Genomic DNA, 20,973 nt, shown 5'->3' on the forward strand with positions numbered 1-20,973 from the left:
GGAAAAACACCAATGAAAAGGTTTGGTTTTAAAATAACTGGAAATGTATTCTGGAAATCATCTTCTTTGTGATATCAGTACAAAGTGTTGCCAGAAAACTGGACATGAAGGGTGTTCTGGAACCTTCATACAGAATTCAAAGCTCACATCAGTATGTTGTTTTTTTTTTCTAATGGGCAATACTTTGCAGAATGGAGACGTTGCCTGTGGTGTGCTGCAGATGAGACAGTAGTTGATTGTCTCCTCAGTTAAATATTGTGGAGATGAATTTGGGAAAACAGGAGTACAGAGTAGATGAACTGACCTTCCCATCACATGTATGTATAAGAAAAACAGCATTTAGGGAGTTTAAACTTCCCTGACAACGTTTTTTAAAAAAAAAATACACATTTCCTAGGAAGCTCTGACTGCTTTTTTGAACTCATCTCTGTTAATGAACTTTCTTAATGAAGAGATTCTTTTGCTCTGTTCTGATGATGTGCTTAGGTGGTCAGACAGTGAGTACAACTGATTCCTCAACCAGCAACAGGGAGAGCGTGAAATCAGAAGATGGGGATGATGAAGAACCTCCNTGCACATGTGCTTAGGTGGTCAGACAGTGAGTACAACTGATTCCTCAACCAGCAACAGGGAGAGCGTGAAATCAGAAGATGGGGATGATGAAGAACCTCCTTACAGGGGACCTTTCTGTGGAAGAGCCAGGGTTCACACTGACTTTACTCCAAGTCCTTATGATACAGACTCTCTGAAGCTCAAGGTACCAGCTGTGTTTGTTTTTAAGGGGGATCGTATGTTTATTTAGGCAAAGCTCTTACTTCAAGAATTTTTTGTGAGAGCTGTACAATTCCTTCTCTACTAATGAGGTCACATGTGGGTTCTTTAAGCTTCTTAACTTCTTTTTTTCTGTTGCATGAAGAGTTGCTCGAATTACAGTAAAATGTTGCAGAATTTATTAGAATTTCCACACAAGTCGGTAGCTTTAGTTTCTGGGGAAAAATATATGATACACATTAATTTGTCTTTTGCAAGACTTTTCTTTGAAAGACTAGAAACATACTTTGCCTTCTTCAGTGAGCTGGTCAGTCAGTAGAACTATGTTCAAAATCAGTGGAAGAAATGTGGTTGTACCTACACACAGTGTCCTTTAGAAACATCTCAAATAATGAACTTCAGCCGTGAGCTGTTCTGAGATTTGTGCAAGATTTCTGTCTTTGCACACTGAGTGGTCTGAGGCTGTTCTTACTTGCACCAGTTTGTGACAGTTGCACCACACAGAGACATCTGTACAAATTAGACTGTAACTGGGTTTGTGAATCTGGAGAGTTGTGAGTTTCTACTGTGAGTTGTTCTGTGAGTTGTGAGGTTCTAATTCTGACTTGCTCTGTGATACTAGGCATGTCACTTAATTCCCTTTTGTCACTGCTCCCTTTTATAGATAGAGTGTAAGTGGGATGTCCTTGCAAAAGGTCTGATTAACCTTTTGAAAACTAGAATTTTTTTCCTGCTGTGTACTGTGCTTTGTCTGTTCTCTGTACATGAAAAACTGAGGGAAAGTGGTGTGTTTGGCTGAATATCCTTCAGAGAACATGCCTCATTGACTTCTTGCATCTTTGGTCTGCAGAAAGGTGACATCATTGATATCATCAGCAAACCCCCCATGGGCACTTGGATGGGCCTACTGAACAACAAAGTTGGCACTTTCAAATTTATCTATGTGGATGTGTTAAATGAAGAGGAAGAGAAGCCAAAGCGGCCCACCAGGAGACGCCGAAAAAGCAGACCACCCCAACCTAAGTCAGTTGAGGATCTTTTGGATCGCATCAACTTAAAGGTCTGCATTTTCTCTCTCTTTACCCTTCAGTTTTGCTTGTGGGATGAGGGCCACGCTTTTTTTGTTAGTTTTGAAGTTGTTCATCAGGTTCATAATGTGAACGTGACCCTACTTAACAGAGCATGTTTTAGCTACAAAATGATAATTGCTGAGGCCAAGCAGAACTCTCATCAGGCTTGATGAAATGCTTCTGGCTTGTGAGATGTCTGTTGGTTGTATGTGCCCAGGGAGCACACTATAGTTGTAACTCCTTGTGTACTATTGCTAAAAGCTAACACACTTGAAAAGCAGAACCACAGTTACCCTGTTAAAGAGCAGGTTATTTTCCATGTTCTTGTTCAGGGAGCTGGAAATAAACAAACGTGACTTAGGTTAATATGTTGTAGTGTGTTTGTACAGAGCTGTGCTATCTTGTGCATCTGAGCAGTGTGCTGCCCATGCCAGGTAATACAGTACATTCCAAATGCAAAATCATGCAGCATTCTAGTCTGGCACAGCTACTTTCCTGAACTCTGAGCAATTTTTATACAAGCCATAATCCTATAATTTTGATGATATACACTATTTTCCATTTGTGAAATTACTGGGTTTTGTGTATTTATTTATTTTGCTGAATGTGAAAATCTCCCCTAATTCTTTTATTGCCAAAGTTGAATGTTGCCTAATAGCTCATTTTTCTTTTTTACCTTTTTCATCTACAGGAGCACATGCCCACTTTTCTTTTCAATGGTTATGAAGATCTGGATACCTTTAAGCTTTTAGAAGAAGAAGATTTGGATGAACTAAACATCCGAGATCCCGAGCACAGAGCTGTTCTCCTCACAGCCGTGGAACATCTACAGGAGTATGATAGTATGTGGGATGTTTGAGGTTTTCGGTTTCATTGGCGCTCTACCAGCTTTGAAATGCTTCCAGCAGAGAACTGGTTCCCAGATTCTGACATTTTTATCCTAATCTAGTTATTTTCAGGGTCTTCCTGGTTGACAATATTTAGATTTTTGAGGAATGACTTAAGACTTGTATTTGTTCTGCCACAATTCTTTGTTTATGTAAGCCTTGCATACCCAGGTTATTCAAATGATGTCAGATTACATCACCTACATGTCGGAATACTGATGTTTGAGGATAAATGCTGACATAGCATACTCTAAGTAGGAAGCTGAGGCATAGCAAATGGTGAAGAAGAGAATTCTAGCTAGAGAGAAGAGATTAAGGTTATCAAGGGTGGAAAAAGCATCAACGCCTAGAATTTTGCAGAGAAGGATAATGTGATTTAAATTTTAGATTTAGATTTTTCCACATGCATATAATTCTTGTCCTGTCTGATTTGCAAGATTACACAGGTAGCCTTGAGTTGCACATGCAACAATACAGCGATTTTCAAATGTAGAAAAGATTGGTCAGGTGCAAAGAGTGAAAGGCAGTGATCCAACTGTTTAATATGCAGCCTTGCAACTCTGCCTATAGTGCAGATGGTCTCAGGCAAGTTGTAAAGGTAATAGAAAGCAGAGTAAGCCCTGACAGTTAGACTGGGTAGGATCATCCCTGCACAGGAGGAAGCAGGTTATCGTCTATGTAGTAGCCAAGAGTCATAGTAGAGTAGAATCATTTATTTGAAAAGCAAGTCTTGCTTGAAACAGAAATGCAGATGTGTTCAGTATGTAGTTGAAGCAACCCAAGATGTACTGAATTTCCCCTCCATCCCTAAATACTGGCAGAAGTTTAGTATCCCAGAAATCAGAATCAGTGAAATGAATTCTGGAAGTACTTTCTCCACTGATTCTGTGCAAAATCCTCTGTTTTAGCTGAAACTGCCATAGCAACAATTTGAACAGTTGCTTTATTAAGTGGGAAATGCTTAATTCTGTTATGAAGAGATTTGTGGTCACTGTCTCTGCATAGTGCTTTGTGGCCCAAGCTGTCACCAACATGTAGTGTGTGTGTTTCACAAAGAGGCATCCGGACTTCCAACGCCTTTTGCCACACACCAGTAAAACAACAGAACTGGATTCTTTTAATTAGCATCAAGTAGCTTTTTGCTACCTAATATGAGTTTCTTTTTAACATTTCCAAATCTGTTTAAAATACTCGCTTCTCATAAGTAACCATTTTTTTAGGAACCTTTAATTTTGTTTTGAAAACTTGAACTATTTGATGTGGTGGCTGGAAAGTATGAATTCCAACTCCAAGTCAGGATGATGAGCAGAAAGAATGGATGCTTGACTGCTGAAACCTGGGAGGAGCAAAAGCACTTCTTTCTGCTCCATAATTACCTTTCATTTGCTTAGAATAGAAATCAAAATAATGTTTTTTGGGTTTTTTTTTGTTTGGGTTTTTTTCAGGATTGGGTGGGGCAGGGAAAGTAACATAAGCAGAATCCTCGCATCATAAAGTTTATTTCTATATCTTCAACTCCAGATTTAGTCCCTTTACAAAACATAGTTTCTAGCTTAATGCAGTAGATAAATTCCTAGAATCCAGTCTATACAACAGTCTGGACTGGACCACACTTACGTGCTGCCTTTTTGACCAAGGAAGGTAGGGATTTTAAAACCTATCTCTCCTTTCTTACCATTTGATCTGTTATAGTTGTTCTAAAAGTGAAAACAAAAGGTTGAGAAAGGTAGAAACAGAAGGTTGAGAAGTTCAGCTGAAGTCTCTGTTTGCCTCTATTTTCAGTGCATTCTCATTTCTTCTAGGTAACAGCGACCAGTCAGGATCTCAGGAGAAACTTCTCATTGAAGGTCAAGGCCTAGCTGGATGCTCTCCTCGGGATTCTGGATGCTACGAAAGCAGTGAAAACCTGGAGAATGGTATTAATATCAGCAACAAGTCTTTAAATCCTCATAGGCTATTTTCAGTAGATAAATTCTTATGCATTTTGCTCCTGTTCATAGCTTATGCAAACTACTTCATTCTTGAGTTTCTCCCTTACTTTGCCTGCCTCTTTCCCTCTTGGATGGGGACATTGGTTTTCATTTCTATCATTTCTAGTTTATTTATTTGCATTGGTAGAAAACAAATCACATTTCACAAATCATTTTCTTTTTTTTTTTTTTTGTGTGTGATCTTAAAACAAGAGATACTTTACTGCCATTTCTCACTTCTCCACTCCTTACCATAGTCTTGTGCAGCCGTGCCTTGTGTGGCTTGCTCTGCTTAGCCTTGCTCAGACCTTGTTCAGAAAGGTCCCTGAACTACACTGGGCTTAGGTGAATTTCTTCTAAACCTATACAAAAGGAGTTTATAAGAAACATGCTGCAGTTTAGGCTGTTTATGAGCAATACAAATACTTTACTAAGGATGAAATATTAAAAGGGATGAAATTAGTTTGGGTTACACTTGGCGTTTGGCATTATCAATCTAAGCTTTTGAGCACTGGTTTGGCTTCAGAAAGCCTGGTTTCATCATTAACATGAACAACAAATATAAAAAAGAAACCAAGAAGAAAATAAGCAGACACTGTGTGCTCCCTTCAGTAGCCATTTCTCCCATGTAAAATAAGAGCTGAAGGTCTTTCATTTACCGTAGGCATTTTCTGCCGATCTGCCACTCGGAGGTAATCTTTTGTTGAAGAAAACTTCAGTTTGCTCTGAAGTTGAAATTAGCAATGTACTAAATTCCTGAAAGCTGAGAGGATTTTTTTAATGCATGAATTCTCATGCAGTAGACATACTGAAATGTAATCATAGCCAGATATATGGCATATGTGGCACGATTTTCTTTCCTTTTTATCTCTAGATGCCATCATAATGGTAGCTACAGCACTGACATTAAATTGCTGCCTGTACATTTTCCTTATTTTATGTAATAAAATATTTAGAAAGCAACTGTTATTGCCTTCCTGCTTAGACACTTACTCTTACATTTAAACTATTGTTTCTGAGTTTGCAAAGTGTGAAATACAACTAATGTTTTATATTGCTTTTCATCTATGGCTTTCTGTATCAGTTTTGCTCAAAAATTTATTTAGCAATTGTTTTGAAAAACATGATGAAAAGAATATTCAGTATGGGATTCATTCGGATATTCTGTCACAGCTGGTTAATCTAGCATATGCTCCCACCTTGTTTGCAAAGCTCATGGACCATAATTGCTTACATGCATGTTTCCAAAGTAAGTTGGCTGCTTGTCTATTAAAATAAGGATAATAATTTGTCTAGGATAAACATTATAATGTGTAGATTGGCAGTAATAAACTGCTTTTCATAAAGAGGAAAATGAAATGCATTCTGAGAAGAAATTGATATTCACATTTCCTGGAGAATTATTTTACATAATATTTTAGTGAGTAGTGCCCTGTTCTGGGCTGATGTTGTACCTTTTGGCATCAGTTCAGTCATTCATCTCACCTTAGAGTATGGATTAAAAATGGTTTGCCACATGCTGGCAGTGGTACAGGTGTAATTTATTTAGGTACTTCTTTGGACCTCATTGCAAAAAATACTTAGGGCAACATTGTGATTTTATTCCAGTTTGCAGAAAGCAAGAAACATAGTTTTTGTGACCTATTCAGATCTAGACAGGAAGAAAATAAGAACAAAAAGCAACTGTTCAGGATCATATCATTGGTCTATTTAGATTCAGTTTTCGGTTTGAAAATGGGCATAGAGGGAGCTTTCCTTTAGACTGTGCTACAGTGCAGTTACTGGGCTTCTCTTATATGCAAGTGTTGTCTGTCCAAGACACATTCGGAAATCGTATCAGAAATCTGCTTCTTTCAGGAATCAGCCAAAAGCAGGTATCAAGGAGGACAGTGTTAAGTGATCTCTGAGGCTTCTTAAGATGCTTTTGGGAAATTAATCATTCAGGAACTTAAGGATTCCCTGAATTTTGTACAGTTCAGCGCGTTCCATTTTCCTTAATCTGTTTTTTATGAAAATCCCTGTTCTTCCTTAGAGACTCCATACCTAACAGTGTCTGGGTATAGACCTCATGCTCCTCAAGTCATCTATTTTCTAGTCTAAATCCTGTTAATTATTCATTGTATGTCGTATCTCTGGTCATGCATGCTCTTTCAACCTTTTCCTGTTGTGGTGAATAGTTTTGTAAGGAGGGAAGGGGTTTAAAGGCAACAGCAATTTCATGTGCAGGGAGCTGAATAGGCAGACAAACCATGACTTTATCAGGTGGGATTTGTTCCAGAACTGAAGCCAGATTGCTGTAGTGCCAACTGGGTATCCAGATCACTTAAGCGTTCAGTGCTAATTAATTAGAAAGGAAGTAACTGAAATGGTGGCCGTATCGCCTGATACAAGGTGCTTTTCTACTAGTTTATATTAATTAAAAAAGCACTGAGGCTAGGATTGTTTCTGGCACCATCATCTTCATTGTGTCAGTAGAGCTGTTTGAAATGCACACAGAAATACAGGCTCAGAAAGCAAGGCCAAAAACTGTTAATAAAGTCTGGGCTCTATACAGGCCACTGAAGGTATGCTTTGTTTGGTTTTGTGTACTTAATTCTCTGAGGGTGTTCTTCTGCATAGAAAAAGTACTGAAGAAAACACTGAAAATTTGTTTCTGTAGCTCAGATACCTGTGGAATTACTCTCAAAGGTTATTTCCTTTCTCCCAAGGCAGTTGATGACAGAGAATTGAAAGGTTTGTTCTCTGCATTCTAAAAGTGTGAACTATCAGAGAGGTGCTTTCTCTAACAAAAACTGCAGCATAATGCTAAACAAAAGGGCGAAGTATATTTGTAGCTCTATCTGAACCTGGAGACTGTGCAAGCCTTTCATTGATTTTGTGTAAGGACCATCCTTATTAGTTTAGTTTTCACCCAGACTGCTGTGCCTTTCTGGGCATATTTAAATTGGAGATGCTCCTGTGGTTGACAGCACTATGAGCAGCATTAGACTGTTTGACACTATCAGGGAATCATAAGAGTGAATTACTAGCAAAAAAGATGACATTAAAAACGTGTTTTAGAGATAGGAAGGGAATGTTACATTTAATGACATTTGTTAATATACATTCCCACCTTATGAAAACAACTTAAATATAATTAGAAATCTGTTTCGTTACCTTCCTTTCTTAATTTCTCAGGAGCATGATGAAATTACACCTGCCAGTCAGGAGGGAGGAAGGAATAGCTAGAAAAAGAGAAATCACAATGGTCCTACTGCTGTCACTTATTACTTAGATCTGCTTAAGCAGAATTACATTCTGAATCCCCCACTCTGTGATTCTCTGAATTGCTGCACAGGCTAGACTTGTAATAGAAAATATGAGTAATGAAGAAAACACTCCTTTCCATACTCACTACATACTGACATTTGTACCTGGGGCACTAAGGAATCAAAGTAATGTTTCTTAAACATGTCTTTTTAATGATGTTCAAAGTTACTCTCAGAAGGCAGCGGTCACACACTACAGTAGAGTGCAGACAGATAGATAAGCCTTTCTACTACTTCTCTAAGTTACCTGTACACAAGGTGGTAGTGGAGGAACCAACTCAATGTGTGATATGTCTTCATTAGCGTTTGGGGGAAATTATGATATTTAGCTATAGTTGAGCTGTGATCTGTACAGCTCCTGAGAGAGGAGCTCTTGTAAGCTTGTATTAACCACTGTGGGCACACACTGGTTTTACACGGAACAACCTTGCTGGCATACCAGTAGATGTGGCTAACTCCTTTTTGAGAAGGAATGTTTCCTTATTTCTCTTTAGTAAAGGAAGTTGAGGTTACTTTTAGTTTTCTGAATGTTTTGGTGGTTTTAAACTCCTTGAGCAGAGAAGAAGTGAAAGCAAGCTTTTCCCCTTTTTAGGTTAACTAGGTGCTTTCATTTTATAACAGGAGTTTTGGAGATAGGATACTCTTAAGTAAGACTTAGGTATGTTAGCATTTGTATTCAAAGAAAGTAACGTATTTTATTCAAAAACAAAGCATTGAGCTTCTTTTTTTTTTTTTTTTTGAGGCAAACTGTATGAAAGGAAAGCATGTGTTGCTCAAAAGTACACAAGATTAATTTAATTTGATTTAAGCCAGCAAAAGTTCTCATATATAAATAAAAGTAAGTGACCCATTAATTGCCATTTTGGGATTTTGGTAGCATTTAGACTAAGCTTCCTCCACACACACGCTGGAAAAAGAAGTTCCAAACTTTATCTATCTGTCATTATTTTAGGAAGTTACTGTAGGTGAGGAAAGTGTCCTTGTCACTAGAAGAAAATAATTATTCTGGATGTGCTGTCATTCTGAGGGGTTGTCTGCTTTGAGACAAATTTACTTCTTGTGAAAGATATATATTTGTGTGGCATTGGAGAAATGACCTTGTATTTCATACTCATGAATACAGTAATGAGATCTGAATTTTTCTATCAAGCAGATTTGATAGAATCGCTGTTTAAAAGTGATGGTGCATATCATAAAAAATATGAAGTAAAGCTTACAAAGGACATGTGGTTTGTATTGGTTCAAGTCATCTCATCTTCAGTGATATAATAACACATCACGCTTCTGAGACCTTCCATTCTGAGAAAGCATGTGACATGAGAACAGCGCTAAGATTAACCACTCTAGAAACTGTCTTTTGCAACCGTCCTCTGTTTCATAGTGTAATTTTTCTTCCCGTAAAACCTTTGTGGCTGAAAGTATCTTCAGAAAGGGATTGGTGCAACACCAGTATTCCCAAGACCTTATTGCTTTCTAATTTGCAACTGAAAACTGTTGTTTACTTAAAAGATGAAATAACTGCTGGCAAGCTGTGTAATTAAAACAAATGTGATCTATTTTGTAGAAGCATTCCTGAGTGATCTGGTAAACTTTGTTGGGCAATGAACATTAATATCACCATCCTAAATGAATTATAAAGGTGGAGAAGAATGGTAGATCTGTAGTTATTTCTGTATGGCTCAAACTTGTTAATATATCAAGTATAGGATATCAGGTCTAGCTACAGGATAATTTTTCATCAGGTTTGAGTGACCTAGGCTTCAAAGCTCTGCAAACTGAGGAATGGAAAGGATAGTAATTACTTTAAATACATTTTCCTTACTTGCTGGTAATTATCACTTCTTCATTAGTGAAACTAAAGCTCTGAAATTCACACATTTTAAATGGTACTGAGTTCTCGTACATTCAGAGTTAACAAAAAGCAGCGAATTGTTGTGTTTCAAAGTTGTTTAGAATCGATCCACTGTTAGTACACAGCAGATGTCTTTTTAATGGTGGATTTTGATTTATTTGCTTCTAGGTAAAACCCGAAGGACCTGTCTTCTGCCCTCAAAATCATCAAGTGAGCATAGCTTTAAAGACTTCAGCAGACACCAGCTATCAAATTATCCTACGCTCCCACTGACCAAGTCAATAGAAACTCTACAGCAAGGAGAAAAAGAAAGCCGGTTGAGCTGTGCACATCGTGCTCTGAAGAGCTCTGTCAAACCCCCAGCTGTTATGGGTCTGAAGAAGAACCGCAGAAGTTTGCCAGTTGCTGTCTGTCGGAGCTATGAAACTCTGGATGGATCTCAGAGTGTGGATGTATGGCCAAGATCTCACTCCTTGGATGATCTCCAGGGAGATTCCAATACTAATCTACAAGACAGTAGCAAGAAAGATTATTTTGCTCAGGATTCACTGGATGCAGCAAAAAAGGCAGCTGGATCTGCCCTGCCACCTCAGTCGTGTGAGGGCAGTTGTGTGGTCGGTAACTTGATGCCTAAGCAGGGTAAAGCTGGTTCTCAGAAGGGTAGAGGTAAGGAGTTGGAGTGCTCTGTAATGGAGAATGCAGTTGGGAAACCTTTTCCATTCCCCGTGAAACACTGTGAAGCTCAGGCTGCCTTGGTGACACATTCTGCAACAAGGACACCTCTAGAAATACAGAGTAAGGGCTTTCATGACCTTGCACGGGCTGACTATGCTCCAGTCCTCAAGGGAGGTCTAGAAGCTGAGCAAAAAGGCACAAATGAGACAAGAATGCAACCAAAAAATCCCTCTCAGCCACCACCTGTTCCTGCCAAAAAATGCCGAGAACGCCTTACTAATGGATTATATCATCCTCCCATGACCCCCAGTGGGAACAACTCAAGTCAAGAAGCACCGTGTTTGCCAGTAAAAAAGACCAGTGCATCCACTCCCACTGATTCTCATGGAGTACCTGTCCATAGGACATCTGAACAGGAGCCCAGCACCCCTCCTAGCTCGCTGCCACCCTGGCTGTTGGAGCAACCAGAGACTAAAAGTGTTCAGCAGCACATGATAAAGCTAGGGCCTGCTTCAGCAAGGAAAGTCTCTTGTAGCAGGGGAATGGATTTGGAAATGGTAATAGAAAACAAGTTGCAGTCTGAAGGTATTGATCTTACTGAAGAACCATACTCAGACAAGGTATGTGGAACACATTGCCTCCATGTTTTCTACCAGTGTTGCAAGGGCTAGTCTTCCATTTATGTTATCTTTCATATTTTTGTGAGTAACCAACCTGCATAAGCTATAAATCATTAAGACACTAGGTATTCTATAACTATGCCTAACTTTACTATCAGGCCTTTTGTCTAAAGTAACCATTTAGACGTGTTGTATAGGGACTGAGATATCCCAGGCGTACTTAGAGCCTTCAGCTTTTCAGGTCACCAGTACCTTGGTGGCACTGAGCATGAAAACATCTCTTTTGTTGCCACTGTAGGGAAGCTGAAGAAGAAAGTCACGTAGATGTTATGTTTTCAAAAAAATATGAGTTGATAGCATAGTGATGAGGACATACTTCTGGGAAGGAGGGGGTTTTAACTCCCAGTCCTTTGAGGATTGCTTTTTCAGTTTTCTTGGAAGAGTCATTGGCTAAAATGCATGAGCAGTGTTGGAAAGGAGAACAGAATGCAACAATTTCCCATATCCCAGGAGAAGTATCCTTGTCAGTAAATAGGGCTCATTCATTTCTCGTTTTTCTGGACCATCTTCTCATGTACCCTACAAAAGCAGATTTGAGCCAGCAGCAGACTTGTATGAATTTTATGCTTCTAAACCCTTCCGAAAACTCAGCCAAATTTTGGCATGTCACATATCACATGCCACAAGGGAGAATATTACTAAGCTTGTAAAAACCTGAAGCTTTTGGTGCCTAGGAAACATGACAATTCAAAATAAAGCTGCTGATTGATTCACAAGTCTTCTGCAGTTGGGTGGTGCCCATGAGTAGGTCATCTTGGAGCTGCTGGGGGGGGTACTGCACTAGAACTCGATAGGTGGTGTAACTGCAGTGTCATAGTGCTTAGGAAGAAGAATTAACTTAGCTATATCCTACTTAGGTAGGAAATTTGTGTAAAACAACAGCATGTTTATAAATCAAACAACATGCTGATGACATAAAATGAGGAAAGAGTCCTCATATGAAGAAAAAATTAGTTAGGATATGTGAATAAAGTAAATGAGAATTTAAGAGATGTTCTTCAATGTAAACTTTACTGTCACTAGTCTGTATCTGGAAGTTCTTGCCCTGTTACTGCTATTGGAGATTAGGCAACTCTGTCGTGCAGCCACCAAAAGAATCAGGAAGCATCTAGTCTAAGGATCACATCAGTTAACTGGTTAATCTAACAGCGTGGCCTTTTGCGGCCAGCCCAGTTCAAGTTAAGCACAACAGAAGTTTTGCTGTTGATTTCAGGAAGGCTGGAACTGTTCTTAAAGCTCATGTATACTGCTGATTTTACACCATTTATAGCTAAATACAATTATTTTTAAGAATCTCAAGGAAAAATCCTTCTTTCTCCCATCCCACACTTCTTAGTTTGCATTGATTGATCTGTACTGATCTGTACTTTCACTTTTCTTCTTGGCTGGCTGGGAACATTCAGCATGGTCGCTGTGGCATTCCTGAGGCTTTGGTACAGAGGTACTCTGAAGACTTAGACCAGCCTGAAAAGGATGTTGCTGCAAACATGGACCAAATCCGGGTAAAGCAGCTGAGGAAGCAGCATCGCATGGCAGTGAGTATTTCCTTAAATCCAAGCTTCTTAGTTATTAGCAGACTTTTAAAAAGGACTGATTACTGATAAAGAGAGCTATCTGTTGAGTCTTAGTACAGAAATGTTACCTGTGTGCTCACTCAGCAATAGCAACGTTTGCAGGGGTGTTACAGGGACAGCAGATCCCTTCTCCCCCTGTACTCAGCACTGGTGAGGCCGCACCTTGAGTACTGTGTCCAGTTTTGGGTCCCTCACTGCAAGAAAAACAATTGGATGTTATGTTGAGGGACATGGTTTAGTGGGAGTTATTGGTGATAGATGAACAGTTGGACTGGATGATCTTTTAGGTCTTTTCCAACCTTGGTGATTCTATGTTTCTCCTGTCCCAAAGGAGGATAACTAGTAATTGAAAACAGAGTGGATGACTCTTTATTTTTCTTACTGAATTCCTGGAAATTCTAAGGAAATTGCCAGCAGACATAATGCTTGCTAAGGATGGCATTCATTGAGCAGTTCAGTTTTGATATCTGAAAAGTTTTGTACTCCTTTATACACCATTCTCCATTATTGTTCTTAGAAAAATCAGAAGAGGGCAGCAATCAAAAGCTTTCATGTCTGTTCATAAAAGAGTTTGGTCTGTCTGGGGAGGTAACACACAAAGTCAGTATCCTTTTGTCCTGCATCAGCCTGGAATGGACCAGCCTTGGAAGACTCCTCACTGGGTGTTTTTGAGTAGTTTCAAATAAATTCAGAATGGTACATGACAGTTGTCCAAGTGAAGTGACTGAATACTGCCCCCTGGTCTGCCCAAACTGTTACCATTGCTCCTGCCCAGCCTTTCTGCCCACCACTCCCATGCCTACAAGCGTGGCATGCGTTAAAAAGAAAACCAGATATATCTGCTGGTCAAATTCTGCCAGCTTGAAAGAAAAACAAGACTTGCAGTAAAATAAGCAGTATGTTTAACATAAAGGTGTTGTTTTCCTTCTTTGTTCTTCTTTTCTGCCCAGATTCCAAGTGGAGGGCTCACTGAAATTTGCCGAAAACCTGTATCACCGGGACTTATCACCTCTGTATCTGACTGGCTGATTTCCATTGGCCTACCCATGTATTCCAGCCCACTCACAGAAGCAGGGTTCAACACACTGAGCAAAGTGCCTTCTCTGTCACAAACTTGCCTTCAGGAAGCTGGCATCACAGAGGAAAGGCACATAAGCAAGCTCCTGGCAGCAGCAAGACTCTTCAAACCTCTCGATCCAGATGCAGTTTAACATGCTCCATAGCGTGACATTGCCTAGTCAAGATCCCACTGCTTCTTCCTGCACCAGTTTTGCCCTAATTACTTTGCATAACTAAAGGGATCAAGGAAGTGGCTCCCAGTGACAGGCAGATTGCTTCTTCAGAGGATATGAAATGTTTCAATTGCTGTCTTTGGCAACCGAAGGAGAAGAGAAGCAACCACCAGGTAACACAGATGTGGTACTTCCCTCCCCTCTCACTCCCTTGTAAAGTATTCCTGTTTCATGAAGCGCGTAGGGCTGGCCTGAGATCACACAGCTTCAGAGAATTAAGGGACCTTAAATGCTTTTCCAAAAGTTTGTGAAAATGTTACTAATAATAGGCCCTGTGTTTGTGGAGAAGAGCTTAGGTTGGGGGCTTTCTGTACATCTGGATACCTGGAGTCAGTCCTACAGACCATGTACAAATCAAGATGCAAGTCCCAGTAGAAGCTATTTGGCAAATGCCTTTTTTTTTTTAGCAGACTAGAGCTAAATGCATACCCCTCTTTCCTGGTCATCTTTGCTGTTGCTTGATGTAGGTCCCAATACGCCTCAAAGCCTTTAGCTAGGCCAAAGTCAATGGACTGAAGTTAATTTACGGTATGGTCCATTTCTGTCACTCCCATGCAATTAACCCTAGGAGAGTCAGAAAGCTTCTTTTAATTTGTACAGAACTGAGGTCATTTTTATAACTGCTTTTTAGCAATCTGCTTTTTATTTGCCTTAAAACAAGCTTTTAAGCAGTTACGTAATGTTCACTTACCTGTACTCATGCTTCCCAACCCTTGTTTCAACCTGTCACTCATAAGCTGCACTTAGGGTGATATTCAGCTTAAGTAGCTTCTATAAATTGCCTCATCGTGACATCTTATGTGTTGTAAAGATGCTTTGACAAACGCAGGGTTATGCTAGGTTTCAGTTGTGAGGCTAACTTCCTGTTCACTGCAGTCTGCATTTACTGTTGTTACTAAACAGTTCCAAAATATACTGCCTTGTATATATGTAACTGCTTTTCATTTTAATCATATTCTGTGTACTGTGTTATACTGTCAATCATTATGCTGCAGCTTTGACTTGGTATCCTGACCATATCGATTCCAAACAGCGGGTTTTTCTGCAAATTAAAAATCACTTGTGGGGGATAAAATGTATCAAAAAGCAATTTGTGTTCCAATGAAATCACAAGATCCTGTAATTCCATCGCCTGGGCAAAAAATAGTGATCCTATATAGTCTTATGAATTACACTGTGATTATAGAACAGTTGGTATCTTTCATGTCTGAGCACTAACGTTACCTCTCACTGGGAGAGAGCGTTGTGCTGGCATATGTGGTGAGCCATTTTTTCACTATATTTTTTGGCCTAAATCCTTGTGAAACGTTCCATTCACATATGTGGCTAACGACAGATTTTACTTTTATATATGGGCACACATTTATATACCAAATACAGATTAGCACAGATAACATTGTACTAGTTTTTTGGTTTTTTTTTTAATTTGGGCTCTCCGTATGACTTATCCTTTAGGTTTTTGTAGTACAAGTGCTCCATGGAAGGCAGAGCAAGCTTTACTCTGGCAGGCAAAGTGAGGTACAGAAACATGAGTGCAGGCTGGGAAGTGAGCCTGCTTCCATTATCAGTCCTGATGTCAGCTCACTGTACAGACACAGGCAAGTCACTTCACAGTCTGGTTCCTCAGTTATCTCACGCCTGTATTGAGCTAATAACACTACTTTTCCTGATCAAATGCTATCAGATTGATGAGTGGAGAGTTTTGCTTACTACATCAGTCCTTACTATGTACGATATTTACATGGCCATGTTTTACTACAGATGGCAGTTAATTTGGCTCCTGTGTTAGGCTCATTTCCTAGTTTCAGAGCTGAGTGCTTGTAGCATCAGCTTTGAATTCTGTCTGCATCTGGAAGCGCACCATCATGTGAAGGCAGCTAACTCGCTGCTGTCACTTGGAATTGTTCTCAAACAAAACTCTTCCAAACAATTTTTTCACTAATGTTCTAGCGCATAAATCAGTTGTTCTAATGTGACAGCATCAGGAAACACATAGCATGGATGCTTTGCACCTCCAGTGAAAATCTATAGAAAATGTGGAAAAACTACATTGTCTTTTTAATGATAATGATTTGTCATTTCCTCTCTGAGGTTTACATGGCAACTATCAGCAAGCAGGAGATGAAAGTAGTGAGACTTCCTGGGAGTACTGGCAAGGACCAGAAATTGAGTGTAAGCAAGTATGCAACAGCCTTCGTTGGAACAAAGGAGAAGTCCGGGCTGGCTGTGTGCAGTAAGAAGGGAAACATTTCTTCTTACAGGAAAGCCAAGTCATATAATAAGGCTCTCCCATATTAATTACTCACACTCAGATAATAGCAGGAGAAATGCAGGAATAAGCCAAACCCATGTGCCAAACACTCTCTATAACTCCATGGTTTTTAAATAACGATACCGCCCAGGGAAACCAAATCCCACCCATCCAGCACTGGACTGAGCAGTCTGAGATTTGTGAACTCTGAAAGTTGCTTTGTTTTTCTTTTTAAGACTGCTCTCTGTAGTCCGACCTGAATTATAATTGCAGTTTCTGTTTTATTCTAAAAAAGCCTTAAGCTTTTCAGTGTTCAAGCTTCCCTGCTGTTGATTCAGTGACCTGTGGCATTCCCCACGCAGGTGAGGCAGTGTGGTAAAGAGCCGTAATCTCTCTTACATTCTCTTGCAGCCAGTCGGTGCTGTGAGCAAAAGTTCACTCTTTGACTCTTGGGAAGCACAAAAGAAACCTGCAGCTGGAATCCTAACCTGCTCTGCTCAGGCTAATGGCATTATGCATCTGTCCATTGTACCATTGTAACTCAGATAGCTATTTAACGGTAAGAAGCAGCAAACCCAAAATATTACAGAATGCCCTCATAAATGTTAAGCTTCCATCAGTAACTCTGTTAGTACCCAGATAGTCCCTGTGCTCTGTTTTGGGAGCCTGGCTTTGAGTGCAGACTGGGAGCATGATCAGAAACGTTCAACATTGCATTATTCTAACAGGTCATCATCTCTAAGAGCAGCAACAGTGGTCGATTCACCAAGTCACAGCTGTGCAATTGTACTGTATTATTTTTAGAATAAATAATACTTTTGGTCCAAGATACTTTTATCTTTAATTGACACCCTTTGGGGAATCAAAACTGTCAAACAAGTTATGTAACAACTAACAAAGTTGCACTTTCTGTATATGAAATCAATATTTAAATAACTTATTTTTCTCCATTTGCTGTTCTTATATGATGTAAAGTAGCTGTAATATACCAGTACTCAGTATGTCCTGCAGTTGGCTTCAACCCAAGAAAGCTGTGTATTGTAAAGAAAAAGGAAAAAAAAAAAAGAGAAAAACAAACTATGAATGTGTAAAGATTATTGTGCTGTTTCATTTAGCAAAACAAAAATGGTTGACAAAAGGGTTTTCCTGTGTATCAAAACTTGTCTATAATTATACGTCATACTGTTCATAGATAAAAAAAAAATAAAATAAATTTCTTTGGTCTCTCTTTTTATTTTGTAGTTCTTAATGTAGCTGAAAGACCTTCTGCTTGCTGCTGTGGGAGCAGTGTGGCTGTTTCATTTCTTACCCCAGGCCCATAGCTCCTCACAGTGTAAGCATTCTCAGCACGTATGTACAGCTAAGAAAAAGACTTAAGTTCAGTGCTGCGAGCTGTGTTTTCTATGTTAATGCCTTGAGAAGATGTGGGCTTTTGTCTCTTGTGTACCTTTAATGTCTGGCTGCCAGGCTTAGAAAGGTCTGGGTGAGAGATCTCTGCAGTCTCCCTTTGGGAGCTTTTCCAGTTTGCAGTAAAATAATTCAGTATTGGTGGAGCCAGAAAAGCATGCAGGAGCACAACTCTCCGGAGCTGTGTTTACATTACAGCTCTTGCTTGAAAGTGGGGATTTCCAACCTGGTTTTTAAATGCAGCTGCACGGCATTGAGCTGGCACAGGTGCTTTGCCCTGGATGAGAGCGGCTCTGACTCCTGCAGGTCAATCATGTCTGCAGTCTGTAATAAGATGCCACTGTCCTGGTGACAGGGCAAAGAAGCTTTAGGATGCGATTTCCTTCTTGCTTAGCGTGGTGGTGTTTGTTGCTGTAGTTAAACTTGCTGCATAATTAATGTGTACAATTAGTGATCTGAGTGCTGTCAAGTCCTCTTAGCCACAGTGCACCTGGAAAATAATCCTTTATGGATCTTTGCTCAAAGTGACCAGGGTAGGCTGTGCCTGCTTTAGTTGAAGCTAACCAGAAGCTTAGCTCTGGTAAGGACTTGAGGAGAAAACAAACAGAAAACCCATCCCTTGGGCTAGGTCCAGGCAGATGAATTTCCCATTCCCCTCAAGCAGTGCTCCCATCAGAGCCATCCAAAGCTGCAAGAGGTTTGTGAGCACGGGGCAGCATGCAGTGAGGGTAAACTGTTTTGTTCTTTCCCCTCTGATTATCTTTCAGTTCAGCCGAGGGCCGGGCCGCTGCTGTGCTCGTGCAGCAGAGGGCACTGCTCTGCTGGCTGGGGGAGAGCATTCAGACGGCCTCTGGGGACCGCAGCTGGCTCCAACACGGGCCGTTTCCAGGAGTCTCTCAAGTAACAAAATAGAAATAAAAACAAAACAAACACTGAAAGACATGAAAAGCCAGAGCTCTTGCCATTTCTGCAGCTGGAAGGAGTATTGCTTCCCTTCCAAGACTGCTTTGGTCCAGAACTGCTTTGGGAGCAGCTGGAACACAAAGCCCCTATCTGTTGCTCTCAGCATTTTGCTAGTTTCATCCAAATGTGTGCTAACCACCATGACCACTGCCAAAACCAAATGCAGCCACCCCCACCCCCCAGCACATGTGTACCCAGTCCTTTATTCTGAAAGTTCTCATTTCACAATGAAGCGTTTGCATCAGAAAAAGAGATACAGGAGAAATGGGTTGAAATTTCTGCTGCTTCTAAAAAGAAACCGTGTCTGAGCAGAAGGTTCACGTGTGAGCCCCAGTCACACAAAGGTAAGCTGCTGTTACGAAGGCTGCACTTATTGCCATCCCTCTCCAGCATCAGAGAATGCCACAAAGGTGACCAGGAGGCAGTAGACCAGTCTTCCTCTTAGTTTATATCAACTTAAAGTGTTTTTTCTTTAATTTTCATAGAATCATAGAATTACCCAGGTTGGAAAAGACCTTGAAGATCATCAAGTCCAACCGCAGCCTAACCAGTAACTCTAAAAACCCTCCACTAAATCATATCCCTGAGTACACATCCAAACGGCTCTTAAACACAACCAGGGATGGCGATTCAACCACCTCTATGGGGAGCCTATTCCAGTACTTAACTACCCTTTCTATAAAGAAGTTCTTCCTAATATCCAAGCTCAATCCATCATCAGTTCTCATGCCCTCATCACATGATATTTTCTCTTTCATTCAGTTGACTAGTACTATGTTTTCTTAAGTCTCTTGTTCTGAAGTTCAGATCTCAGCATATTCCTTCTTGTACCCACTCACAGGCCTTAGAAGATTCATGGCTTGAAGCCTGCATAGAATGGAAATCACAGCAACACCACACCTTGGTCATCCCGGTATTCCCATGCAGTAAAAAAAGCCTCCATTATTGCCGAGTCGCCTTGTAGCAGGATGGAAGGGATAAAGATTTATTCCCTATTTCTCAGTAACACTGTTTCCTAAAGCACAAAACAGGATATTTTTCAAGTTTGCTTCTTAACACAGTTAATGTCAGTCCGCTGGTTGTCTGAAACCTTTTGCATTTTGGCCCCTGCGGTATTTCCACACATGCTGCGATAAGAACTGGCAGGATGTATTTGTACCATTTGCCTTATTTCATGAAGTTCTTTCATATCTGGGTCCACAACTTCAGAATAAGAGCATCATATTATGAGCACTCTGAATGTGCAGTGTGGTTTCTGAAGGGCAGAAAAATGATTTAGATGAATTCAATCACACAAATAAGCACTTAAGTACTTAATAAACTCATCTAATAAAATGAGAGGAGATGCACTCTCCATTCATTAAGCCCTTTCTCCTTGAGGGAGGCTTTCTAGAGCCCGGAGCTGGATTTGGTACATTCCTTGGGACTGGTTGCAGCCTCCTGAGTTTTCTGCTTTGTGACATGGTGACAAACCAGGAGAGGGTTTTGATTTCAGTGTGCTGTCAAAATAAATGCAAGGTGAGTCAAAAAAATGCCTTTCGGTACATAGCCAAAACTGCTGGAATGATTCCAGGTTGCCACCCCCTCTCTTTTTCTTCCCAAAAGGTCAAAGTCTGTTTCCCAGCTCATCAATTCAGTGCTTGTTTATATGTGTTTGTGAACAAAAGCAGCTCTGCAACCCCAAACAAGTAGCACCACAGGTGTGAAGCATCAGGGAAGAACTGCAGCTGCTGTGATGCTGATTGGGTGAGTTTGGCATCTGACAAAAATAGCACAGTCAAATGGGAAACAGGCCCTCCAAGCACTCTGTCTCTGCTCATCTTTCTGGGTTTATCTCCTTTGCTGAGTGTTTCTCTGGATTTCTATGAAGTCAAGATACTATTTGGAGAGGAGAAACTCATTTGAGTCAGGTGGGTGCGAGATGCATTCAGTGCAGATGCAGTTTTTAATTCCAGTTTGCTTTTACAAGGAGCCTTTATTCCTGAGGTGCAAACAAGAGATACTGGAGGAGGGCCCCCAGGTAGAGTGAGTAGCAGGAAGGTTCCCCACGCACCATCTTCTTGATATACATGAAAGAAATCTGGATAAATTCTATTTAGAGCACAATGACCTGCTGGGCTGCACCCTGCAGCTTGTGTGAGAGTCACACAGTGCTGGAGTGAGAAGCATTTGTTTTCTGTTATTTACTTCTTCCATTTGATGTTTGAGGGTTGGACTCGAAGATCTCTGGAGGTCCCTTCCAACCCCTATGATTCTGTGATATCCTGTTTCTT

General features: G+C 40.3%; 1 protein-coding gene across 2 annotated transcripts in view; it reads left to right on the top strand.

Moving 5' to 3' along the window:
- SASH1 (SAM and SH3 domain containing 1) overlaps window positions 1-17,560 on the top strand; it is a 490,601-nt gene extending 473,041 nt beyond the window's left edge. For both annotated transcript variants that reach the window (XM_032443944.1, XM_032443945.1), the window contains 7 exons: window positions 588-757; window positions 1,622-1,831; window positions 2,533-2,683; window positions 4,531-4,644; window positions 10,027-11,153; window positions 12,617-12,748; window positions 13,738-17,560. In XM_032443944.1, coding sequence (XP_032299835.1) covers window positions 588-757; window positions 1,622-1,831; window positions 2,533-2,683; window positions 4,531-4,644; window positions 10,027-11,153; window positions 12,617-12,748; window positions 13,738-13,998 — 2,165 coding nt within the window. In that variant the 3' untranslated portion in view covers window positions 13,999-17,560. The remainder of the gene's footprint in view (window positions 1-587; window positions 758-1,621; window positions 1,832-2,532; window positions 2,684-4,530; window positions 4,645-10,026; window positions 11,154-12,616; window positions 12,749-13,737) is intronic.
- Window positions 17,561-20,973: the final 3,413 nt, after the last annotated feature.

This window comes from Coturnix japonica, chromosome 3 (genome assembly GCF_001577835.2).
Source record: "Coturnix japonica isolate 7356 chromosome 3, Coturnix japonica 2.1, whole genome shotgun sequence".
Taxonomy (NCBI): Eukaryota; Metazoa; Chordata; class Aves; order Galliformes; family Phasianidae; genus Coturnix; species Coturnix japonica.